The 21,572-nt window shown below is 45.0% G+C and overlaps 1 protein-coding gene across 1 annotated transcript in view; it reads left to right on the plus strand.

Moving 5' to 3' along the window:
* Positions 1–2,985: 2,985 nt before the first annotated feature.
* TG (thyroglobulin) overlaps positions 2,986–21,572 on the plus strand; it is a 272,911-nt gene continuing 254,324 nt past the window's right edge. Inside the window, exons 1-8 of the mRNA XM_032760475.2 lie at positions 2,986–3,095; positions 4,145–4,253; positions 5,721–5,818; positions 7,344–7,547; positions 8,747–8,906; positions 17,566–17,672; positions 18,170–18,313; positions 18,515–18,700. Of these exons, the coding sequence (XP_032616366.1) occupies positions 3,029–3,095; positions 4,145–4,253; positions 5,721–5,818; positions 7,344–7,547; positions 8,747–8,906; positions 17,566–17,672; positions 18,170–18,313; positions 18,515–18,700 (1,075 nt within the window). The 5' untranslated portion in view covers positions 2,986–3,028. The remainder of the gene's footprint in view (positions 3,096–4,144; positions 4,254–5,720; positions 5,819–7,343; positions 7,548–8,746; positions 8,907–17,565; positions 17,673–18,169; positions 18,314–18,514; positions 18,701–21,572) is intronic.

The following is a 21,572-nucleotide window of genomic DNA, read 5'->3' on the forward strand; positions in this document are numbered from 1 at the left end:
AGAGTTCCTAAAGCACCAAACCCAGTGAAGCAGAGACACCTCTGGCATGGGTCTGTGGGTTGCTTCTCAGGGGCCAGGCCAGCAAGAATGATTCAGCACACAGGCCAACCTGTGCAAGCTTTATGCATGCATTTTAGGACAATGGGAAGCGTGGTGAGTGAGGTTTGTGGTAAATCTTTAACCACATTCAATTTTTTCTAAGATTTATCTACTTTAGAACACGTAGAAATGGAGAAATGACCAGGGACTGCACAATGCTGTGCTTATTATATTGCTGTAGAAAGAAGGATGCTGCCTGCTCTCCATAGCCTGGGGTGAACTTGGCCTATGTAATGGGGCAGCAGGGAGTCGGGCAGGGGAGTTCTCCCTCTGATATCGCCTTTTCCAGTAAATGCCAACACACTCCCCAGCTCACCTTTGCCTAACATCTAGGTCTTAATTCAAGTTGTCCTCCCACTCCCCAGGATGAATTGATCTTCCTGCCACGGCACCTCCTGAGCATCTGTTGGCTGAGTCTCCATCCCCACCCGTGAAAACACCTTGTGATGTGCTGTTTAATATCACAGAATGGAAACAGTGTTTTGATTCACCAGGATCCAAACACTCTTTTTTTAGAATCTACAAGGTGACATGGAAGGCCATATTTTAGAGGACTGTTCCTGCAGCTGGTGGGGAAGCCCTAGTGAGGGGCATTACAGCAGGCTGTTCTGGCTGGCTGGTTCTGAGCTGAAGGGATGTGATGGAGGCAGGAGGAGTGAGGATGCAGAGGAGGGGAGGACCAAAGTAGTAGAAATGAGCAGCAGCCTGGTAGGACCTGGAGGCTGATAAGACTTGAGGGGAGGAGCTTAGGATGGGGCTCGGGTTTGCTATCACAGAGACAGCCAATGGTGTGATGTCGGGAGAAAGTTTGAGGAGTTCAGATTGGGATGTGTGGAATTTGAAATATCTGTAGGGTGTCCAGGCAGAGCGGACCTGAGCTCAAAAAAGTCTGGCTGGAGACTGAGCTAGAGAGAGATGTGGGAGCTCCAGGCATGTGTGGTCCCCAGGAAGGATGGGGCAGAGCATGGGTTCTCACCTGTTTTTAATCCCACACCCTGACACTTAAAATGACTCTTGTGTTTTACTTTCTCTAGTTTATATCATGAACCCAACAATGACAGTAGCTGTTATGGACTGAATTGTATCCTCCCCCCAAATCCATATGCTGAAGTCCTAAAACCAGGACCTCAGAATGTGACTGCATTTGGTGGTAGGGTCTTTAAAGAGGTAATTAAGTGCATAATGAGGTCACAAGGGTGGGCTCTAATCCAATATGACTGGTGTCCTTAAAGGAAATAAATATTAGGACACAAACACACACACAGGGAAGAACAAGTGAGGACCCAGGGAGGAGATGGCCATCCACAAGCCCAGGAGAGGAGCCTCCAAAGAAACCAACAGTGCTGACACCTTGATCTTGGACTTCCAACCTTCAGAACTATGAGAAACTAATTTCTGTTACTTAAGCCACCCAGTCTGTGATACTTTGTGATGACACCCATAGCAGACTAGTACAGTAGCTAACACTGGATACTTATTATGTGTCAAATACTGTTTTGAGCACTTTGCATATTTTAACACATTTAATATTCATAGCAACCCTATTTGTGGAAGGTAGTACAGTCTAGGCATGGCAGCTATATCAGCCCCTTTGTTTTCCCCAGGGTTTGGAGTCTCTTCCACTTTCCAGCTTGTCCTCCTGACCTTCACTCTACCCGGGACCATGTCCTCCAGATTCTCACAGGTCCCTCCATCTCTCCTCAGGTGCCAGGCTCAGCAATCTGCCCTCATTACCTGCCAGTTCCTGACTCTATCTGTCACTAGTTCCTTACCTGTCTGGGTTAGTCTTCTGAATACTTGCCGTTCCCTGGCATGATGCTTTTGCAAAATAAGGAAATCAATAATAATAATAACTGCTAGTGTCTAATGGGCATGTGCTCTTCGATGTCTATTCTCTTACAACTACCTTAACAAATAGGGACATATTGTTATTCTCCTTTTAACTTTGCTTTCCAGAGAAGGAGGCTGGGGCTTAGGGAGATGAGGTGAGTTTTTCCAGGTCTCACAGGAACAGGACTGAAGGAAGGAAGCCATGTTTGCCAGGAGAAACCAAACGGACATACAGGCTTTCTGTGGAATACACAGTTCCTGCTGTGTTTTGGTTGACAAAGTCTGAGGTCCTAGGAAAGAGAGGAAAATAATAGAAATATGAATATGTGTGTGTGTGTATTTTGCTTCCCTCACTAAAGTTTTCACAGTCTATATTAATGAGGGCATGATTTTGCCTGTTTTGTTTGCTGCCATATCCTCATTGTCTAGATTAGGTGCCTGCCACTGTGGAACTCTAAAAGGTTGTTAGAGAAAGAATAGAAGAAAGAAAAGAAGGAAGGAAAGAAAGAAGGAGGAAAGAAAAGAAAGAAGGAAGGAAGGAAAGAAAGAAGGAAGGAAGAAAGAAAGGAAAGAAGGATAGAAGGGAGAAAGGAAGCAAAGAAGGAAAGAAGAAAGGAAGAAAGGAAAGAAGAAAGGAAGGAAGGAAGATAAGAAGGAAAGAAGGAAAGGAAGAAAGGAAGGAAGGAAGGCAACAAAGGAAGGAAAGAAGGGAGGAGAAGGAAAAAGGGTTGGGGGATAAGGAAAGAAAAAAGGATTGCTTTTCCCTCACTATAGGCTTGAGCCTGTTGCCTCCAAAGATACAGAGCTTTGGTCTCTACCCATAAAAAAGGATTTTGAAGTCACCCCACCCACTTCTGTTCCCCCACAGTTTAGACAAGCTCCTCATGCTCCATTGGCCACACGAGTGCCCTCAGAAGGAGTAGACACAGGTGGAGGGAGCTCCTTGTGACCAGCAGAGAAAACAGGATGGGGCACTGCCTGACTGAGGACCTGTGGGTGGGAGGGAAAGTGCCAGCAGCAGCTCTATAAAAGCTCCCTGGCCAGGGGACCTAGGGCAAGAAGTGGTTTCTCCTCCTTCCTCTCGGGAAAGGCCAGGAAAATGGCCCTGGTCCTGGGGATCTTCAGCCTGCTGGCCTCCGTCTGCTGGGTGTCAGCCAATATCTTTGGTAAGTTCTGAGGCCATGGAGTCAGGGGGTGGGGAGGGAGCTCCAGTGTCAGCCAGGCTCTGCCCTGGGCCTTCAAACGGGTGCGATCTAATTTAATCTTCACAAATGCCCACATGTCAGTGATTTGCTTTTTTTTCAGATGAAGAGGCAGATTTAGAGAGAGGTGAACTGAATTACTTGAGGTCACAGAGCTAGTGATTGATGGAGCAGAGATGGGAAATGTGGTTGATCTTCCTAATTCAATTCTAGGTCCCCCTCACCCCACCATTTTGGCAAACTTTTGGCATTGACCTTGGGTTTTTATCCCCTTAGCTATTCCAAAGTCTATGTCATCCATAAGAGGTATTTTAGAAGCAGTAAAAAAAGAAAGCTACTTGTGGAGTGAAATAGCCCTAAGTTCTGTCCTTGGCTCAGCCACTTACCCGTGTGACTTTGGGCAAAGTGCCAAGGTTCTGTTCTTTTGTTTTTTCGTTTTTTCATTTAAAAAGTAAACAAATAACACATACCTCATGATGTGGTTGTGATTTCTGGGTAGGACCCTATGTGTTACAAGAGTTCTCAATGGGCAATAAGTCATGTACATTAGTAATTAATTTGTATTTCAATGTGTATCTGGAAGGTGCTACATCTGCAGGGCATGGCTTGATAGATTCAAGAAGAACTTCTTTATGGTTCTCTAACTTACTCTAAATAGCCTCATGGGAATTGTGGCAGGATCGGGGTGGGAGGGGAATGTGTAGTCCCAGCGTTGATTTTGGAATCCTTCACTTGCCAGTTACATGACTTTGGGCAGACGACTTTCGCTGCCTGAGACTTGGTGCCTCATGAGTGGCAAGGATATATTGTCTGTCACCTCTCAGGGGAATGTTGCACATTAAATGAGCTAATGTCATACTTGGAAAAAAGTGTGCTTAGCTGCCAAATTTTAAGATAGGCTGTCATAGGTAATGAAGGTGACCCTGGTAAAGCATCTGTGCTTATGAGAGCCCGTCTCTGTCCTGGCAGCCCAGTCCACACTCTTCTCTGATGAACCACTTTTCTTTTCCTAGAGTACCAGGTGGATGCCCAGCCCCTTCGTCCCTGTGAGCTGCAGAGGGAAATGGCCTTTCTGAAGCAAGCAGACTACGTGCCCCAGTGCGCAGAGGATGGCAGCTTCCAGTAAGGCTTATGCCAGCAGAGAACTCTCAAGGTCCAAGATGCCCTAAAGAGCATCTTGTGCCTTCCCCTCTCTTCCCGAGCTCTGCCCTGCAACTCCTTTGTGCACATGAGGCTTGGCCACTGTCATTTGGAGGTGCCTGGCTTTCAGTTCCTCAAGCTGATCAACATTGGACAATCTGACCAAGTGAACCCCAATCCATGCTTCATCCTCCCACTGCCCTCCCTTCTCTTCTTGCCATCACTTTTTCTGTGATGGCTTGAATAAATGATGTGTGTGGGGGTGGGGTAGGTTGAGGAGGGTGTCAAATGTTCTGTGCTTTGGGATCTCTCCCTCCTTCAAGTATCCTCTTGAGAAGCTGGGGTGGTGGAAGCAGAGGCTGCTTTAACTTCCTAGTCCTTAGCTGCCGCCGACCCTGCCGGGGCCAGCTCTCTAGGCTGCCTCTGGGCTTCTGGGTCACTGTCTCCGCATTGAGCTGCTCTCCGAGAGGGGTTTCTCCAGCTGCCCTAATGCAGACTTGGGGCCTGAGACCCTTTCTGTGGAGAGTGTGGTAATAAGCTAGACAATTCTTCCCTGCAGAATAGACAGGAATCCTTTGCAATGTGCATACATTGAAATTTCCTTGTGCTATTCCAGTCATGTTGAATCAGGGGAACTCCATTTATATGACTGCGTTCTGGGAAATGTCTGTGAAACCTCCCTCCCTGCTGCTATCTTATGTGCACTCTTAATGTGCCTAACCTCCCACGAGTGTGCAGAGACGCTGCTAGAGCAGTCCCTGCTTAGATCACTGGGAATTCTGGAACAGCAAGGAAGGAGTTAAGGAGGAAGTCTCACTTTCCCCAGCCTTATTTATGTTCCCATTCCCAACTCTCTTGTTCTGGCCTCTTGCAGTTTCAAACCTGGCCTCTCTTCAGGAGGCTTTGCATACGCTGCTCCTTTTACCTGGAATATCTTTTACCTTCTTATACCTCTGACCATCCTGCAGGTCTCAGTTCAGTCATCATTTCTGGGGAGTCAGCTCTATGGCCTGGCCTGACCCCACCCATGTGCTTCCCAATATACCCTGCTGGCCCCAGATCCCACTGACATCCCACCCCCCAGCCCCCACTCCCTATCCGTACAATGTGGGCACTGCCTTTACCCTCTGCAGCCTCATAATGCCTGAGGACACTTGGTGGATGTGGCTGAAGCCTTGCACTCCAGGGTGGGTCACTTGCTTTGGGGCTGGCAGGCAGCACAGGTGGTGAGTGAATGGCTGGGGCAGGAGCCGGAGCAGGTGTTAGCCAGGCAGGAAAAGCGGGGCCTTTCCTTTCCCAGGTCAGCCACCCTTCTCCACTCCACTCTCTCCCTAATTTAAATGAACCAAAACTTGTAAGAATGGAAATAAGAAAAGTAGCCTGGGTGGGAGCTGGCATGTGGCTTTGGGGGCCCATCCCAGAGTCACCTAGTCTTTGTCTCCTCCTCAGGACTGTCCAGTGCCAGAACGACGGCCGCTCCTGCTGGTGTGTGGGTGCCGATGGCAGTGAAGTGCTGGGCAGCAGGCAGCCAGGACGGCCTGTGGCTTGTAAGTGGGAGTGGGGGATGTCCCTTGGAGGCACCCTGCTAGGACAACTCACTTCCAGGAATGAGCACTGGGTTTGGGTGCGTGACTGAGCAGGTCCTCCCTCTGAGCTGCTGGCTTCTCCTCTGTGAATAAGAATCATCCCTGCAAGCCATGGAAGGCCCTCTTTCCTGCAGGGCCACTGGGAAAGTCCAGTCATTTGTTCAACAAATATCTACCCAGTTCCTCCCATGAGCCAGGTGCTGAGAAGACAATGGTGAACAGACATCAACATCTCCTGAAATCAGAAAGTGACCAGAAAAATATGAGTGACTTCTCACTTGTGGTGTGAGGTGTTTCTAAAATTTAAGACTTGGGTCAAAGCTATCCAGTTAAGATAATTATTATAGTGAGTAATCAAAGAAACACAGTCCCCATTTAAAGCACGTCATAATTCTAAAACAACAGTTAACTTAAGCCAACCACCTCAAAATGAGGAAATTGAGCCTAAAGCCAAAACTATCCTTTGATGGATTAAAAGCTCTGTTTGGGGCACTGGTTTTATGCATCTAGTGTGGCTGTCATAGGGGCACGCTGTCCCCATACTCTCCTGCTGTGTGAGCTTGGCTGAGTCAGGCATTCTCACTGAGCTATGGGTCCTCATCTGTAACATGAATATAGCATCTGCCTTGTATGATGTGAGGATTTAGAACACGTGTAAACACTAGGCACGTAGTAGGTATTCAATAGGGGGCGATCATTGCTAATGTCTCAGTCCATTCGTGTTGCCATAAAGAAATGCCTGAGGCTAGATAGTTTATAAAGAAAAGAGGTGCGTTTGGCTCACAGCTCTGCAGGCTCTGCAGAAGCATGCCACTAGCTTCTGCTGCTGCTGAGGACCTCAGGCTGCTTCCACACATGGTGAAAGGACAAGAGGAACCATCTGTGCAGAGATCATGTGATGAGTGAAAGTGAGAGACAGAGGGTGGAGGTGCTGGGCTCTTTTTAACATTCAGCTCTCATGGACACTAATAGAGCTGGAACTCACTCACTCTGAGGGAAGGCATTCATCTCTTCATAAGGGATCCACCTCCAGGACTCAAACACCTCCCACGTTGGAGATCAGATTTCAACATAAGATTTGGAGGGGACAAATGCTGAAACTGTAGCAGTTAATGTCACTAACCTTCAAGCAGAGTGGTGAAGCAGCTTCCCCAGAGTTACACAGTGAGCCCATGGAGAAAACTGGACTCAGAAAAGCTCTGTTAATGCCAGGCCTGCACTCTGATCCCATCTCCCCTCCACAGTACCATGCTCTGGGGTACCTGACTGATTGACGTGGCACCAGCGAGGTCAGCCCTTCTCTGACTCAGTCCACAGGATACTAGCTAGGCCTGTTCTGTGGCTGCCACCCCATCACTGAGTGTCCTTGGGCGGGTCATTACCCTCTCAGCCTTGTCCCTCTGGGGAGGGAGCATGAGTTTTCTTGGGCTCTGCCCCCTGGAAAATTCCCTGCAGTTCTATCTAACACTGCTCCTTGTACCCACAGGTCTGTCATTTTGTCAGCTACAGAAACAGCAGATCTTACTGAGTGGCTACATTAACAGCACAGACACCTCCTACCTCCCTCAGTGTCAGGATTCAGGGGACTACACGCCTGTTCAGTGTGACGTGCAGCAGGTCCAGTGCTGGTGTGTGGACGCAGAGGGGATGGAGGTGTATGGGACCCGCCAGCTGGGGAGGCCAAAGCGATGTGAGTTTCACTGAGCGCCTGCACCCCTAGAGCTGGGGAGGGGCTGAAGCTTTCCTCACTGCGATCCAAAACATTTAGGGTTTCCTGCCAAAATGGGCAGAGAACCAGGCCCTCCGTAGGGAAAATAAAAGCTTCAAAGGGAAGGTTTTATTATTCTCATATTTCCATATGGTAGACAAGCCATGTTTGCTGGCTGATCATTAGAAACATAAGCAGGATTTCATTGATCATTGTGAGTCTCCTGTTGCAGACCTGAGTCACTGCGTGGGTCTCTAACTGTCACTTCTATAGTATAAGCACAGCCATGTGCTGCATACGGATGTTTTGGTCACCAATGGACCACATACATGACGGTGGTCCCATAAGATTATAATAGAGCTGAAAAATTCATATTGCCTAGTGATGTAATGATGATCTTGACCCCGAGCAGGCCTAGGCTAATGTGTGTGTGTATCTCTTAGTTTTTAACAAAAAAATTTAAAAGTAAAACAAAAATTAAAAATAAGGAAAAGTTTATAGAAGAAGGATATAAGGAAATAAAATATTTTTGTACAGCAGTACCATGTGTTCCTGTTTTAAGCTGTGTTATCATAAAAGAGTCAAAAGTTTTAAAAAATTAAATAATGTATAAAGTAAAAATGTTGCAGTAAGCTGAGGTTAACTTATTATTGAACAGAGAGAAACAATTATAAACTTAGTGTAGCCTCAGTGCATAGTGTTGATAAAGTCTACAACAGTGCACATGAACGTCCTTGGCTTTCACATCCACTCACTGACTCACTGGGAGCAACTGCCAGTCCTGCAAGCTCCATTCATGGTAAGTACCCCATACAGGTGTACTATTCTTTATCTTTTACGCTGTATTTTTACTGTACCGTTTCTGTGCTTAGGTATGTCTAGATACACAAATACTCACCGTTGTCTTACAATTGCCTACAGTATTCATTACAGTAACATGCTGTACAGGTTTGTAGCCTGGGAGCACTAGGCTAGACCATATAGCCCAGGTGTGCCATAGGCAAACCATCTAGGTCTGCATAAGTACACTCTATGATATTCACACAACAATGAAACCACGAAAGATGCATTTCTCAGAGCTCATCCTCATTGCTAAGGGACACATGACTGTATATGCTGCTCAACTGCAGAAATATGTGTCTACTCATACATAAGAATTTTTTTTTCATGAAAATGTGTAGGTCCAAGGAGCTGTGAAATAAGAAATCGTCGTCTTCTCCACGGGGTGGGAGACAAGTCACCACCCCAGTGTTCTGCAGAAGGAGAGTTTATGCCTGTCCAGTGCAAATTTGTCAACACCACAGACATGATGATGTTTGATCTGGTCCACAGCTACAACAGGTAAGGGGAGCAGGGGTGTGCCTGTCACTGGGCCATCACCTGCCGAAGCCCACACCCACCTTGAGCTGGGGGCCTCCATGTGTCATACGTGCAGCATGATAAGCAATTAAGAGCCGCCTCACTCTCATGAGCTGTCCTGGGCATCTAAAGTGCCACGGCGTTTTTTAACAAGGCAAACTGGCAATTGGTATTTAATGAAAAATAGATGTGCCCTCTGGCCAATGAAATGTAAAACATCAGAATGTGAAGACAGATGGGCTAGGGTGCCTACTACATCATTTTTCATCGTAGCAGGAAACCGGGAACAAAGTGATCATCAAAAGGTGGCTGGCTGAATAAATGTGAATCTGCCATAAATATTTATGTAGCCATTAAAAAGACTGCATTAGAGCTGCTAGAACATTTGACCTGGAGAGGAGGCCACAGTATATTAAGATAATACAATACAAGATACAAAAAACAGACAATATAATATAATATGCTTTAATTTTTAAAGAACAAATGAGCGAAAAGATTCTTTATACGTGCTTATATGACTATATTATTATGCAGGTCTCTACATAAGACTATGTGAGCACAGAGGGTAAGAGGAAGGAGCATAAAGTGTGTGGTTATCCTGGGCTGCTTTAGGGCCAGGGCTGCTCTGCAGAAGAAAGAGTAGGCAGAAGGCCAGGTGCAGTGGCTCACGTCTGTAATCCCAGAAATTTGGGAGGCTGAGGTGGGCGGATCATGATGTCAGGGGTTGGAGACCAGCCTGGCCAATATGGCGAAACCCCGTATCTACTAAAAAAAGTACAAAAATTAGCCGGGCGTGGTGGTGCGCACCTGTAGTCCCAGCTACTTGGGAGGCTGAGGCAGGAGAATCACTTGAACCCGAGAGGCAGAGGTTGCAGTGAGCTGAGATTGTGCCACTGCACTCTAGCCTAGGTGACAGAGTGAGACTCCATCTCAAAAGAAAATAAATAAATAAATAATAAATAAATAAAGAGGAGGCAGAAAGGCGATCTGCAGAAGAGGAAAAAAGGCAGCACTCCCAAAAGCATGGTTATCATTATATTTGTGAATTTTTGTAAACTGTGTGTATACGTGCACTTACGAATAACTTTAAAAATGTAAATAATGAATATAAACAGAGAGAGGCATTATAGATCTTGACCCAAATAGCCAGAGTAGCTTCTGGTCATCCACACTGGCCACTTGTTTCTTGTAAAGGGTTCACGCAGACTTTAGATGTAATTGAACCATTTGAAGTAAAAAGAAATATGAATACTAGTCTGCAAAGACTGATATGAATTCTCTTGGAGAACTTGAGCCTCTCTGTGGCTGGTTTCCAAAACAACCAGTTTCTTTCCATGTGTGAGGGAGGAAATTCTCATGGGCTGTGCCAGGAGGAATCTCAGACTAGCAGCCTGTGTGCAGAACTGTCCCATAGGCAGACTTTGTTTGAACTGCATCATATTTTAAAAACTGGAAACTTTTATTAGGTTGAACCCCATGAAATTTCTATTTTTGTAGGTTAAAAAATAGTTGAACATGAGAAGTTTCACATGTTCAACCTAAAACACACAATTCTGAATTTCTGATTTTAAAGAACAAGGGTGAGAGGCCACACGCACGCACTCACTGGTAGCATCGAGACACTGGCTTTGCTGCTCTTTTTAGACCAAGGACACGCCCTTCTGTGGTCCAGGTCCCTCTGTGCTCTGTTGCCACACCACTGCTTACCTCATCCGTTTATATGACCTGCCTGGTCCTGTAGCATTTGCCTTTGGGACCTGCCTTCTGCCTTTGCCACTGCTTAGCACAGTGACCTGGCCACTTACTCTCTCAGAGCCTCAGTGTTCCCATCTGTCAAATGGAGGACAAGGCCCTGCTCATTACATCATAGTGAAGATTTGATGAGGCCTCATCTATGAAACCATGGGTGCGAATTTACAAAGTTGTAAATTACTATACTTCTGTAGGTAATTCTCATGCATCAGCCAGCTTCAGCAAACGTGGGTTAGATTTTCCCCCTCCAGGCCTGGCCTGCCTGCGAGCACGTATAAATCTCAAACAGCCAGTTTTATTGAATACTCGTTGCTGCAAACCAATGTGTTCTCAGTTCAAGATCACCTGAGTGCTTACTATATAAAGGGAATTTTATATCCTTTAACTTACCTTAACACTTATAGAAACAATTAGATAATTATAATCATTACTATACAAATGATTACTAAAACCCAGAGGTTAAGGAACTCACCCTAGTAAGCTTAGGTGCTAGAACTGTCTGGCTCCTTTTAGTATCCCACATAAATGTAACTCATCTCTGTTCCCCTACAGTGCATGGCACAGAGCCTTGCACACAGCAGGTCTGGAATCAGTGCTTAAGGAATTGGTGAATGCATCCAAGACCCTGGTGTTAAGGAATAATTCACAGGTTGAGGCACAATTCACAGGTTGAGGTTGAGGCACAATTCACAGCTATTTCCACAAGAGGGCAGTCCAGTTAAATGCAAAAGTTCAGAACTAAGCATCCTTTGTTTAAAAGAAACACACAAAAATTTACTCCTGAAATGGGATCCTTTTCATTTTGTAAGCAAGCATGTCTCTGAGCAAATTCTGGTATTGAAAGGTCATGGGAAGGGTTAGGTGGTTGGTTACTGGAAGCCCAGCTGTAATCAGGGATTTCCCGATACTTAAGTAGACCTGGGTAGTCACAGGCCCAGTGACTTCTCTGGGCATAGTGGAAGGAGACTTGGAGGCCATATAGAGGCCCTAAGCTTAGCGACTCAGGTTTCTAGGTAAAATACGAGATAGCAAGTTACGTTTGAATTTCAGATAGCAAAGAGTAATTTTTTTTTCAGTGTAAGTATGTTTAAATATTGCAGCAAGCATTTGAAGCGTGGGGTTGGGGAAGGGTATATCATAATCACCATCGGACTTGGATTTCTGAAAAAATGGAATGGGTGAGGGGAGAGCAGAGTGGGTGCAAGGAGGCAGCCCTCCGAGTTTGGAGGCTACTGCACTAGTCCAGGCAAGAGACAACGTTGACATGGAGCAAGTGTCAAAGAGGACAGCCAAGACATGGGGTGAGACTGGAGGAATACTTACCAGATGGAATCCACAGAACTTGGTGAAGGAATTAATATGGAGTCAAGAATGATTCCTAGGTCTGGTTTCTGGATGGATTCTTGAGGATAAATTTGAAAAGGAAAAGCCACAAGCTTTGTTTTGGGATGCTGAATCTAAGGAGATTTTTTTGGAAAATTCAAATGGAGAAGTGGCGGAAGGCAGTTACTTACTTCCCTGGGGCCACCAGAAGGCTGGAATCCTGTGGGCAGCTCATTCGCTGATCTGTTGCTGTGAGTTATTTATGTGCTGGGTGATGGTTTGCACTTGAATTTGGCAATGGTGTTTGCCCATCTGAAGTAGGTTCTTTTGCCCTTCAAGAAGGCTACTGCTTGCAATATCTGTTTGGCTGGAAAATTTTAAAGAACCATGTTGTAATGGGGAGCAAGCTTCACTGGTCCTTCTGACTTGTGCCCCATCTTTTATATTGCCCTAACCCAACCATTAACTGTGGACACACATTCTGACCAAGCAGATATAAGTAAAGGTCTTAAGATCCTTCAAGCAGGGCTAATGCCATTATCAAAGCCTTAATGATCTGAGTTAATTGGCTTCTTTATTAACCCTTGTCCTTAATGACTAAACACACTCAAACTCCTTAGCAACCAGTCTAACTTCAAATGCCTTAGCCACCCATGCTACCCAGATTGCCCAGTGGGAAGAAGGATCAGATGCGTCTTAATATATGGTAAAAGGGCATTGTAACCAGAACGTGGAAGGTACTGTATGGAGAAATCCTCACTGGGGAAGCACCAGATCACCCTCATTACAGACACCTGCGGTGGTTGGCTATGCATCAGGCGCTGTGCTAGGCTACGGCCCCCTCTTATTTTATTTTATTTTATTTTTTGAGACAGTCTCACTTTGTCACCCAGGCTGGATTGTAGTGGTGCGATCTCAGCTCACTGCAACCTCTACCTCCCAAGCTGAAACAATTCTCCTGCCTCAGCCTCCCAAGTAGCTGGGATTATAGGCATGCGCCACCCCGCATGGCTAATTTTTGTGTTTTTACTGGAGACAAGTTTCACTATGTTGGTCAGGCTGGTCTCAAACTCCTGATCTCAAGTGATCCACCCACCTCGGCCTCCCAAAGTGCTGGGATTACAGGCGTGAGCCACCGCACCCAGTACAGCCCCCTCTTTTAAGGAGCACCCTCCCTAGTGCAGGAGAGAACGAAGTACATGGCTCATTTGTGAGTCAGTGTTTAGATTTCCAAAGAACTGCCTGTGGGAGACGTTAGAGAATCTGATTGAGCCCGGAGGCAGGAATCGTACTCTGCAAATGAACAAGACCGGATGCCCAGTGGAGACCAGAATTTCGCATTCCTCTGAGCCTTGGTTATAATTTCTCTGTCTAGGTTGGCCGTAATCTGAGCATAAACTCAGAAATGCCACCCCTTGCCCCTGTTCTAGCATTTGCTTTCTTGAGGATTCTTCTATGGCCACTCTGAGATTTTGCTTTTTATTCAACAAAAGGCAAACATCCTTTTCCACTAGATTGTGGGCACACAGTAAATTAGGAAGATTCTGAGCTTGAACTCACTGGTGATTGCTCTATTGGAGTGGTAGGCCAAAATATAGTATTTTTCAATTTTTAAATATTGTGTAGATTTTATCTTCCTCCTTTCTTCTGATATGCCCAAAACAGGATAAAAATGGAAATTAGAGGGAATCATGAGGAAGGCAAAATAAAAGTAGAAAATCAGAATAAGGCAAGGCAAAGATTGGCCCACATCCCTTTCTACAAAGTCCCAACAAATGTGAGGGGCCGCATATTTGGCTCTGAGCTCCCTGTAACCACAGAAAAGAAAAAAATAGTCTGTTACTTGGTTTCTACCAGATAAAAATACGAGTTTCTCAGGGGTCACAATGTTTTCTTCTATTGATGATGGAGGGAACTTGGTTCTTCAGGTCCTCATGAAGGGGGGAACACCGTATGCCACAGGGGACCATCTGACTTGACAATGTCCTGCTGCTGAAGGACCAGTGGTTTCCAAAGGCCGGTACCTATAAAAGGCATCCTCAGGGCCGGGTGTGGTGGCTCACACCTGTAATCCCAGCACTTTGGGAGGTCGAGGTGGGCAGATCACCAGGTCAGGAGATCGAGACCATCCTGGCTAACATGGTGAAATCCCGTCTCTACTAAAAATATAAAAATTAGCTGAACGTGGTGGCACTCACTTGCAATCCCAGCTACACTACTCGGGAGGCTGAGACAGGAGAATTGCTTGAACCCAGGAGGCAGAGCTTGCAGTGAGCCGAGATCACACCACTGCACTCCAGCCTGGTGACAGAGCAAGACTCTGCCTCAAAAAAAAAAAAAAAAAAAAAAAAAGCCTCTTCAGGTGCTGTATTTCAGAGACTGTGAATCTTGGGTCCTGGCATTCTCTATCAGACTTGTACCTCCCTCGGTGACTACCAATATCTCAGTTTTCCTTGCTGCCCACACCTGTGGTTCTGTCTCCCACCTTGAAGTTGGAGGCATGTAAATGACTCTTCTAGATATGTTCTTCACTCCTCTGTTGTCTCCTGGTCAAATCACCATTCGTGGCTTTAGAATCCCACTCAAACTCACCTCCTTTGGGGGCATTCTTTGGTCCAGCTGGCTCAAGGCTAGGGATGGAGCCAGACTTTCCAGCTTTCATCGGGGCTTTGGATTCAGTCTCAGCAGTTTGACTTCTTTTGGTTGATTTGGGGCAGGAGATCTAATAAAGAGGAGGTTGAAAGCATGACAGAACCCCTGTTCCATGATGATAGTAAATCACTAATGACAGTAGCAGAATAACAGCTAAACAATCTTCATGGTGCTAATTATTATTTTGGAGAAGGAGTCCAAAATGCATAGATGGTGATATCATTTCAGAAATTAGCCACAGAAATCAAATTGTATCAAATGGAATTGTGGGCACACAGGAAATTGGGAAGATTCGGAGCTTGAAATCACTGGTGGTTGCAGGGCCGCCCCCCAAAGGACTGTGCTCTATTGGAGAGGTAGTCTCACCCTTTGGCCACCTGCTGTTGTTGAAGGAGCACTGGAAATGGACTTGGGATTCTTGGCCCCTGGTCTTGGCTGGATGATCTTGACCCAGTCACAGCACCACGCAGAATCCTAGTTTTCTCATTTGGGAAATGGAGATTTTTAAACGGTTGTGAGAATTAAATGAGACAAATATGGAGAGTGTTTCGTCTGATTGTTCATACGTATCACCTGTGATTATTTTATGAATAGTAATTAATAGCAACAATCATATTAGCTCTTCTCACTATATACAGAATTAGCAAGAAGGGATTAAAGATGGCAGCACAGGGTGTCTGTCCTAGAGGTCAATAAAGAACAGCCCTAGAGAGCCCAGATGGCAGTAACTGGCCTTAGGGTGGTCTTACTGGGAGGGTGGGAGGACCCTCTCCAGAGCTGAAGACAGGGTGATCTCCAATATGCGAGAAGCAGGAATATCAAGAGTGAGGTCCATGCAAAAAACACTAGTAGGTCCAGGTGCTGGGCAGTTTATAAGACCAGAAACCCCCAGAGAGGGGCTCTGACCATAAAGTGGTAGGATGAAGATGGCTCAAAGACCGTGGAAGTCATGTCTGCCATGAGCCAGGATGTTGAGGTGGGTCTCTGGGTTGAATTAGGCAAGCATGGAACTACAGTGATTTAAACTTGTGTCTCACGCTGGAATGTGTTTCAGAACCCACCTCAGGCCAGCACTTGTGTCATCAACATCTATGAGATGCCAGGAAGAGCGAGGTGCTGGGCATATGGAGCAGTGTCAGACAGAGTCACATGTCTTGCAGGGTAGGATGTAGGACAGAAGCCAGGTGCAGCCAAAGACACACTGAATAACACCACTGGCAGAGATAGGCAGCATGTAGTGGATAAGACCAGGGTTTGAACCCTAGTTCCCACCACTAGTTCAAGACAGTGGCCCATATACCTCACCTTCTTAATCTCTAAAAGGGGGATTAAAATGTACCACATTCCTTTTAGGAGTGTTAGGTGGATTAAATGAATCAATGTGTATTAAAATATTTTGCAGATAGTCTTTTACAAAGTAGTGCTCAGTAAGTAAAAGTTATTATTATACTATTATTAGTATTTTTAAAATTGAATTATCCTAGGCTCTGATGAATGAACTTTTATTATATACCCCCTACCTCCCTATCAGTGGCAACAAAGCAAAGTGAGTTTTTAATTTTTGTTATGCAACACGCTTACTGTAACATTCTGTTTAACACACATACACAGAATAATAGATTAATAGCATGGAAAAAACTCATCCATAATCCTATAGTGCATTTATAGCTTTTGTTTTGCATATCCATTTCCATTCAAATTAAATAATAGTTATTAACTTGAATGGAAATTCAAAGCCAGGCTCTGAACAATTACTACACCACACATTGACTTCCAATACTGATTCAGTTGTACAGTTGTAATTGCAATATATGTATATGGCATTTTATAATCTAACCTTTTTACATAATGTTATGCACACTCCCCTTTGGCTAGAATTTATAAGCATCGTCTTCCATCGTAGCATTTTATTACATTTAGGGCATTTACTATAATTTACTTCTTAATTTTCTACTATTGGACATTAAGGTTCTTTTCAATATTTTGCTAGAATAGGTTGCACAGCAATTGGCCTATCAATGTACAGAGCTGCTGCTTCCATTAACTTATTGTTGGGAGATATATTTCAGACATAGACAGAAAGACATTATGCTTGGACCTCATATATTAGTTATATAGTTATATAGGGCATGAAAACAAATCTCTAAATGTTATAAAAGATGAACAGTTCCTCTCTGGTTGCTAAATCATTGCACAGGGGTAGAACTCCTCAATATGGCTTTTTATACCTTACCTTTCTTTTACTTCTAAGACAGGGAACCCAGCTGATGAGCTCGTTATAACAATTGCCAGACCAGATGTGATTAGGGAATCTCTTTCCTCAGTTTGTGGAAAGAGATGGATAGCCCTTGTTAGTGATGCTGTATTGATTTGTGTTTTTTTTCAACTATGGGACTGGATACATTTCCTTCTTAAGGATTTCCTGTGGTGGCAGCTGGCTTCTTTTCAAGTTTTTGAAAAGTCATAAAGGGGCCTGAAGTCATTTGATCTCCCAAAATGAGATCATCTCCAGTGTACCATATGTTTGTAAAGCAGACTTGGCCTTTAGTCTCGAGAGCTGTATTCCAGGAAAGGAACCAGTTAATGCAATCTTCCTTGACTGCTTTCTGCCTGGCCGTATGAGACAAACGCGTGGGCATAAATTGGTCAAATGCCATAAGTGAGGAAAACGGCTAATTAGTAGACGACAGCTATGCACAGCGTTATTTTACAAGGTCCAGCCTGGTTCCAGCCAGGTTAAACTAAATTGTAAAGGAAATGCATTTACTGCAGGAAGCATGAAGCAACTGTCATGTGATAAGAAAGTAGACATTCCTTTTCACTAGGCGTGGACTTGGCCACATTTATTTCTACAGGAAAAGCTTGTGATGACTTGCCTTTATGAATGGTGACCGTAAATCTCATTCTCGCCAAGGTTTCCAGATGCATTTGTGACCTTCAGTTCCTTCCAGAGGAGGTTCCCTGAGGTATCTGGGTATTGCCACTGTGCTGACAGCCAAGGGCGGGAACTGGCTGAGACAGGTGAGTGACACCCCTCAGGTGATCTGAAGGGAGGGAGTGTGATTCCTCAGGTCTGACAGCCTGGATAACATTGCCTGTAAAGCACAGCTAGAGTGACTGCCTGCCCCCTGCCAGGCTGCTGTGGGCATTGAGGAGGACACAACCTTAGCAAACTGTCATCTTGCAGTGTGCTGAATGCAGCTGCTGCTGGCCCACATAGTGCCTTTGTGCACACTGGAAAGAAGTGCCCCGCTCTGGGCAGATGCAGCCCCGAAATTGGCGAGTGGAGCACCGGATGGATTTAATCTCTTATTCTATAAGCACTGCTCCTTTGTTCCTCTGAACAACCTGCAGAACCATCTACAGCAGCTCTGACTTTGGAAACTGTTAAAGTGTGGTTCAGACTTACTGCCTAATGATGCTGGTGAAGGCTCTCTCTCAGTATCTGTTTGCACAACAAGGTCAGGGCTTCCTTTCTGAATGAGACCATCTCTGAAAGTCTTGCTGTCTTTGCTCAGGTTTGGAGTTGTTACTGGATGAAATTTATGACACCATTTTTGCTGGCCTGGACCTTCCTTCCACCTTCACTGAAACCACCCTGTACCGGATACTGCAGAGACGGTTCCTCGCAGTTCAATCCGTCATCTCTGGCAGATTCCGATGTAAGTAATAAACTGCTAACAATGTGCGTGTTTCCATTAGGGGGATGCCTCTTGGGTTTCAAAGTCGCTATGGTGTGTGTGGCTGCTCCACCAAAGTGAGGGCAGAGATGAAACGAATCGTTAAGAGCAAGCAGCAGTGCATGCTGTGAAGACACCAAGCATTGTTGACACTGACTTCTTTACTGTGTGGATTTCCTCTAGGCCCCACAAAATGTGAAGTGGAGCGGTTTACAGCAACCAGCTTTGGTCACCCCTATGTTCCAAGCTGCCGCCGAAATGGAGACTATCAGGCGGTGCAGTGCCAGACGAAAGGGCCCTGCTGGTGTGTGGACGCCCAGGGGAAGGAAATGCATGGAACCCGGCAGCAAGGGGAGCCGCCATCTTGTGGTGGGTTTCCTCTGGGGGCTTCCTCTTTCGGCCTCGGATCATATTACTTTAGCGGTCCTCCAGACCAACCTCTCTGGACCCCATTAATTCAACTGCCTTCTGGTGTGCCCCCACTGGCCCTTCAAGCTCAACTTGTCTGAGAACCAGTTTATCATCCTTAACTTCCAACATGTTTCTCATCTTGTGTCAGACCTCGTTGCATTTTCAGGGAGCTCAGGGAATATTAGGGGGCTCATAGGTGAAGAAAAACAAAAGAGAATTGAGTTCCCATGTGCCGTGAGACAGGAGCATGCACGTAACTAAAGGAGCATGGTGAGTTGGGCATTCGATCTTGCAGCAGGTATGGGAAGGAGGCATTTAGGAAGAATGCATGGAAGAGGCCATACTTGATCAGAATCTTCTAAGAAGATGTTTCCTGAAGGAGAGGAGTAAGGAAAGGTGTTCTATATAGAGAGAGCAGGAGAAACAAAATTAGAAGGACAGAATAATAGGCATCGATATGCTAATGATCATCTGATCTGCAAGAAGGATAGAGAAAAAAATTGCTGGAGTATGAATAGGGTGGTGCTCCGGGCTCTGAAGAAAGGCAGGGGTAAGACAATGAGGTATTTGTTATCCTAACAAAGGCTTGGGGGCTTCATCCTGGAGGTCAGGTGAAGACAGTGAAAGGTTTTAAGTTGGACAGTATCATTGTGGGTTTTGCATGTAAGGCAAAGAAATTCTGGAGGAGAGACTCAAAGGAGCAGTAGTCCCGAGGCAACGGGGCTAATTAAAAGGTCATTGCCATGTTCCAGAGATGATGGGGTCTGTATTAATTTTCTAGGGCTATGGTAATAAATCACCACAAAGTGGGCATCTGAGAGCAACTGAAATGTATTGTCTCTGTTCTGGAGGTTGGAAGTCCAAAATCAGGGTGTCAGCAGGGCCGTGCTCCCTCTGAAAGCTCTAGGGGAGGATCCTTTCTTTCCTCTTCCTAGCTTGTAGTGGCTGCCAGCAATCTGTGCATTCTTTGGTTTAGGGCAGCATTACTGTAGTCTTTGCCTCCATTGCCACATGGCCATCTTCCCTCTGTGTCTGTCTGTGAGTCTTCTCCTCTTCTTACAAGGAGACCAGTCATGTTGGATTAAGGCTCCACTTGATCCAGTCAGACATCATCTTAACTAGTCCCATCTACAATGACCTTCCTGCCAAATAAGGTCACATTCTGTGGTTCTGGGAAGAGCATGAATTTTGAGGGACACATTCAACCCAGTATGGGGCCAACATTAAAGCAGAAACAGTGGGAGACAGTGAGAACTCTTATTAGGCATTCCAGCCAGACCCCATTTTCTCCTCCTGGTGAAATTTTGAAGGATGTTATGATGAGGAAGGGAAGAACCAGGAGCATTCCTAGGCTTCCAACTTGGGGAAGCTGGGTAGATTTTAAAAGATTTGGAATAGTGATACACCAATGCAGGGTTTTTTATAGCTTCAATATATATATTAACATTCATTCAATAATTCCTGCTAAATCATTCCATTTGTCCAACTTAACCTTTCGAATATTCTTCATGGTGTGTGGTTATATTCTATCTGCTAAGTATGAGAATGTCGAAAAAGAAAATTTGGAGACACTTTCTTGAAGGTATTTACAACCACATTTCATTTATACTGAAACCTAGAGAATGTTATGCCATCCAACTTCCAGGTGGAAATGAAGAACTATGGCTTTCCAAATTAAAGACCATAAATGGCTCTATCAAGTGCATAGATAGATCATATATTTTCACTCTTTCTCTCTGGTATATCAGGTCCTATTTCTGTGGAAACAAATGCCACATGGAAACAGTAATTGAATTTCCTTGCTTTGGTAACACTACATAACAAATGGATGGAAAGGGGAAGGGTAAGCTCTTAATTTGGAAGAAGACTAAGCAAAGCAGTAAACTTTATTTCTGCCATACTTTCCTGTAATATCCATTAAAAGAGGCCATGGCCTCGTTGAGGGATGTTACATGTTCTGATGCTGCCAATCTCTCCCCTCCCACCACATTTTCCAGTTCTTTCCCTGTTGCCTGGTTACAGAAGGAAATTGGCTGACTTTCTTTTTGGCATTTGTGTGACTCAAGAGGAAAAAAAATTTTTAAAGTTGGAGGGGGGCGTGGTGGTTAAAAGGTAAGAGTTATGATTTTATGGAGAAAAATGGAGCTTACTTACATCCACCTATGTAACTGAGACAGCCCTTTGGTGTTTGAATTTTACATTTTTTTTTTAATCTCTTAATGTGGCTACACTCAGCCTAGGATGTTCAGATAGAATGACTTGACCATGCAAAGAGTTGGCTGAGCTGATCACTGTTAAATTAGTAATTTCTAGGAAAGGTCAAGAAGCGCAGAAGAATGTTCTAAGTGTGTACACTGGGTAGGCATTATTGTTTTATATTATAGGAAGTATTATATTTACTATATTATAATATATATTACAATATAAGAAAATATTTCTTATTATAGGAACCACTAACAGCATTTCAGATATGGTTCTTGCCCTCAAGGAGACCATAGCTAGCCTAGAAAAGACTACTCCCAAGGAGGAATTAGCCACACTAAAAGCACATAGTGAAGCATTAAAGTCTGTTGAGAATTCCAATGAGAGAATGCTGGAAGACAACATTTCATTAAATACACATAGGAGTGTGTTGGTGTGCTAGTCTCCTAGAGCTGCCACAACAAGTCACCACAAACCAGGTGGTTTAAAACAACAGAAATGTATTCCTTCCTAGTTCTGGAGGCCAGAAATCTGAAATCAAGATGTGGGCAGGGCCATGCTCTCCCTGAAGTTTCTATGGCAGAATTCTTCCTTGCCCCTTCCTGGTTTCTGGTGGTTGCTGGCAATC

This window comes from Hylobates moloch, unplaced genomic scaffold (genome assembly GCF_009828535.3).
Source record: "Hylobates moloch isolate HMO894 unplaced genomic scaffold, HMol_V3 SCAFFOLD_9, whole genome shotgun sequence".
NCBI lineage: Eukaryota > Metazoa > Chordata > Mammalia > Primates > Hylobatidae > Hylobates > Hylobates moloch.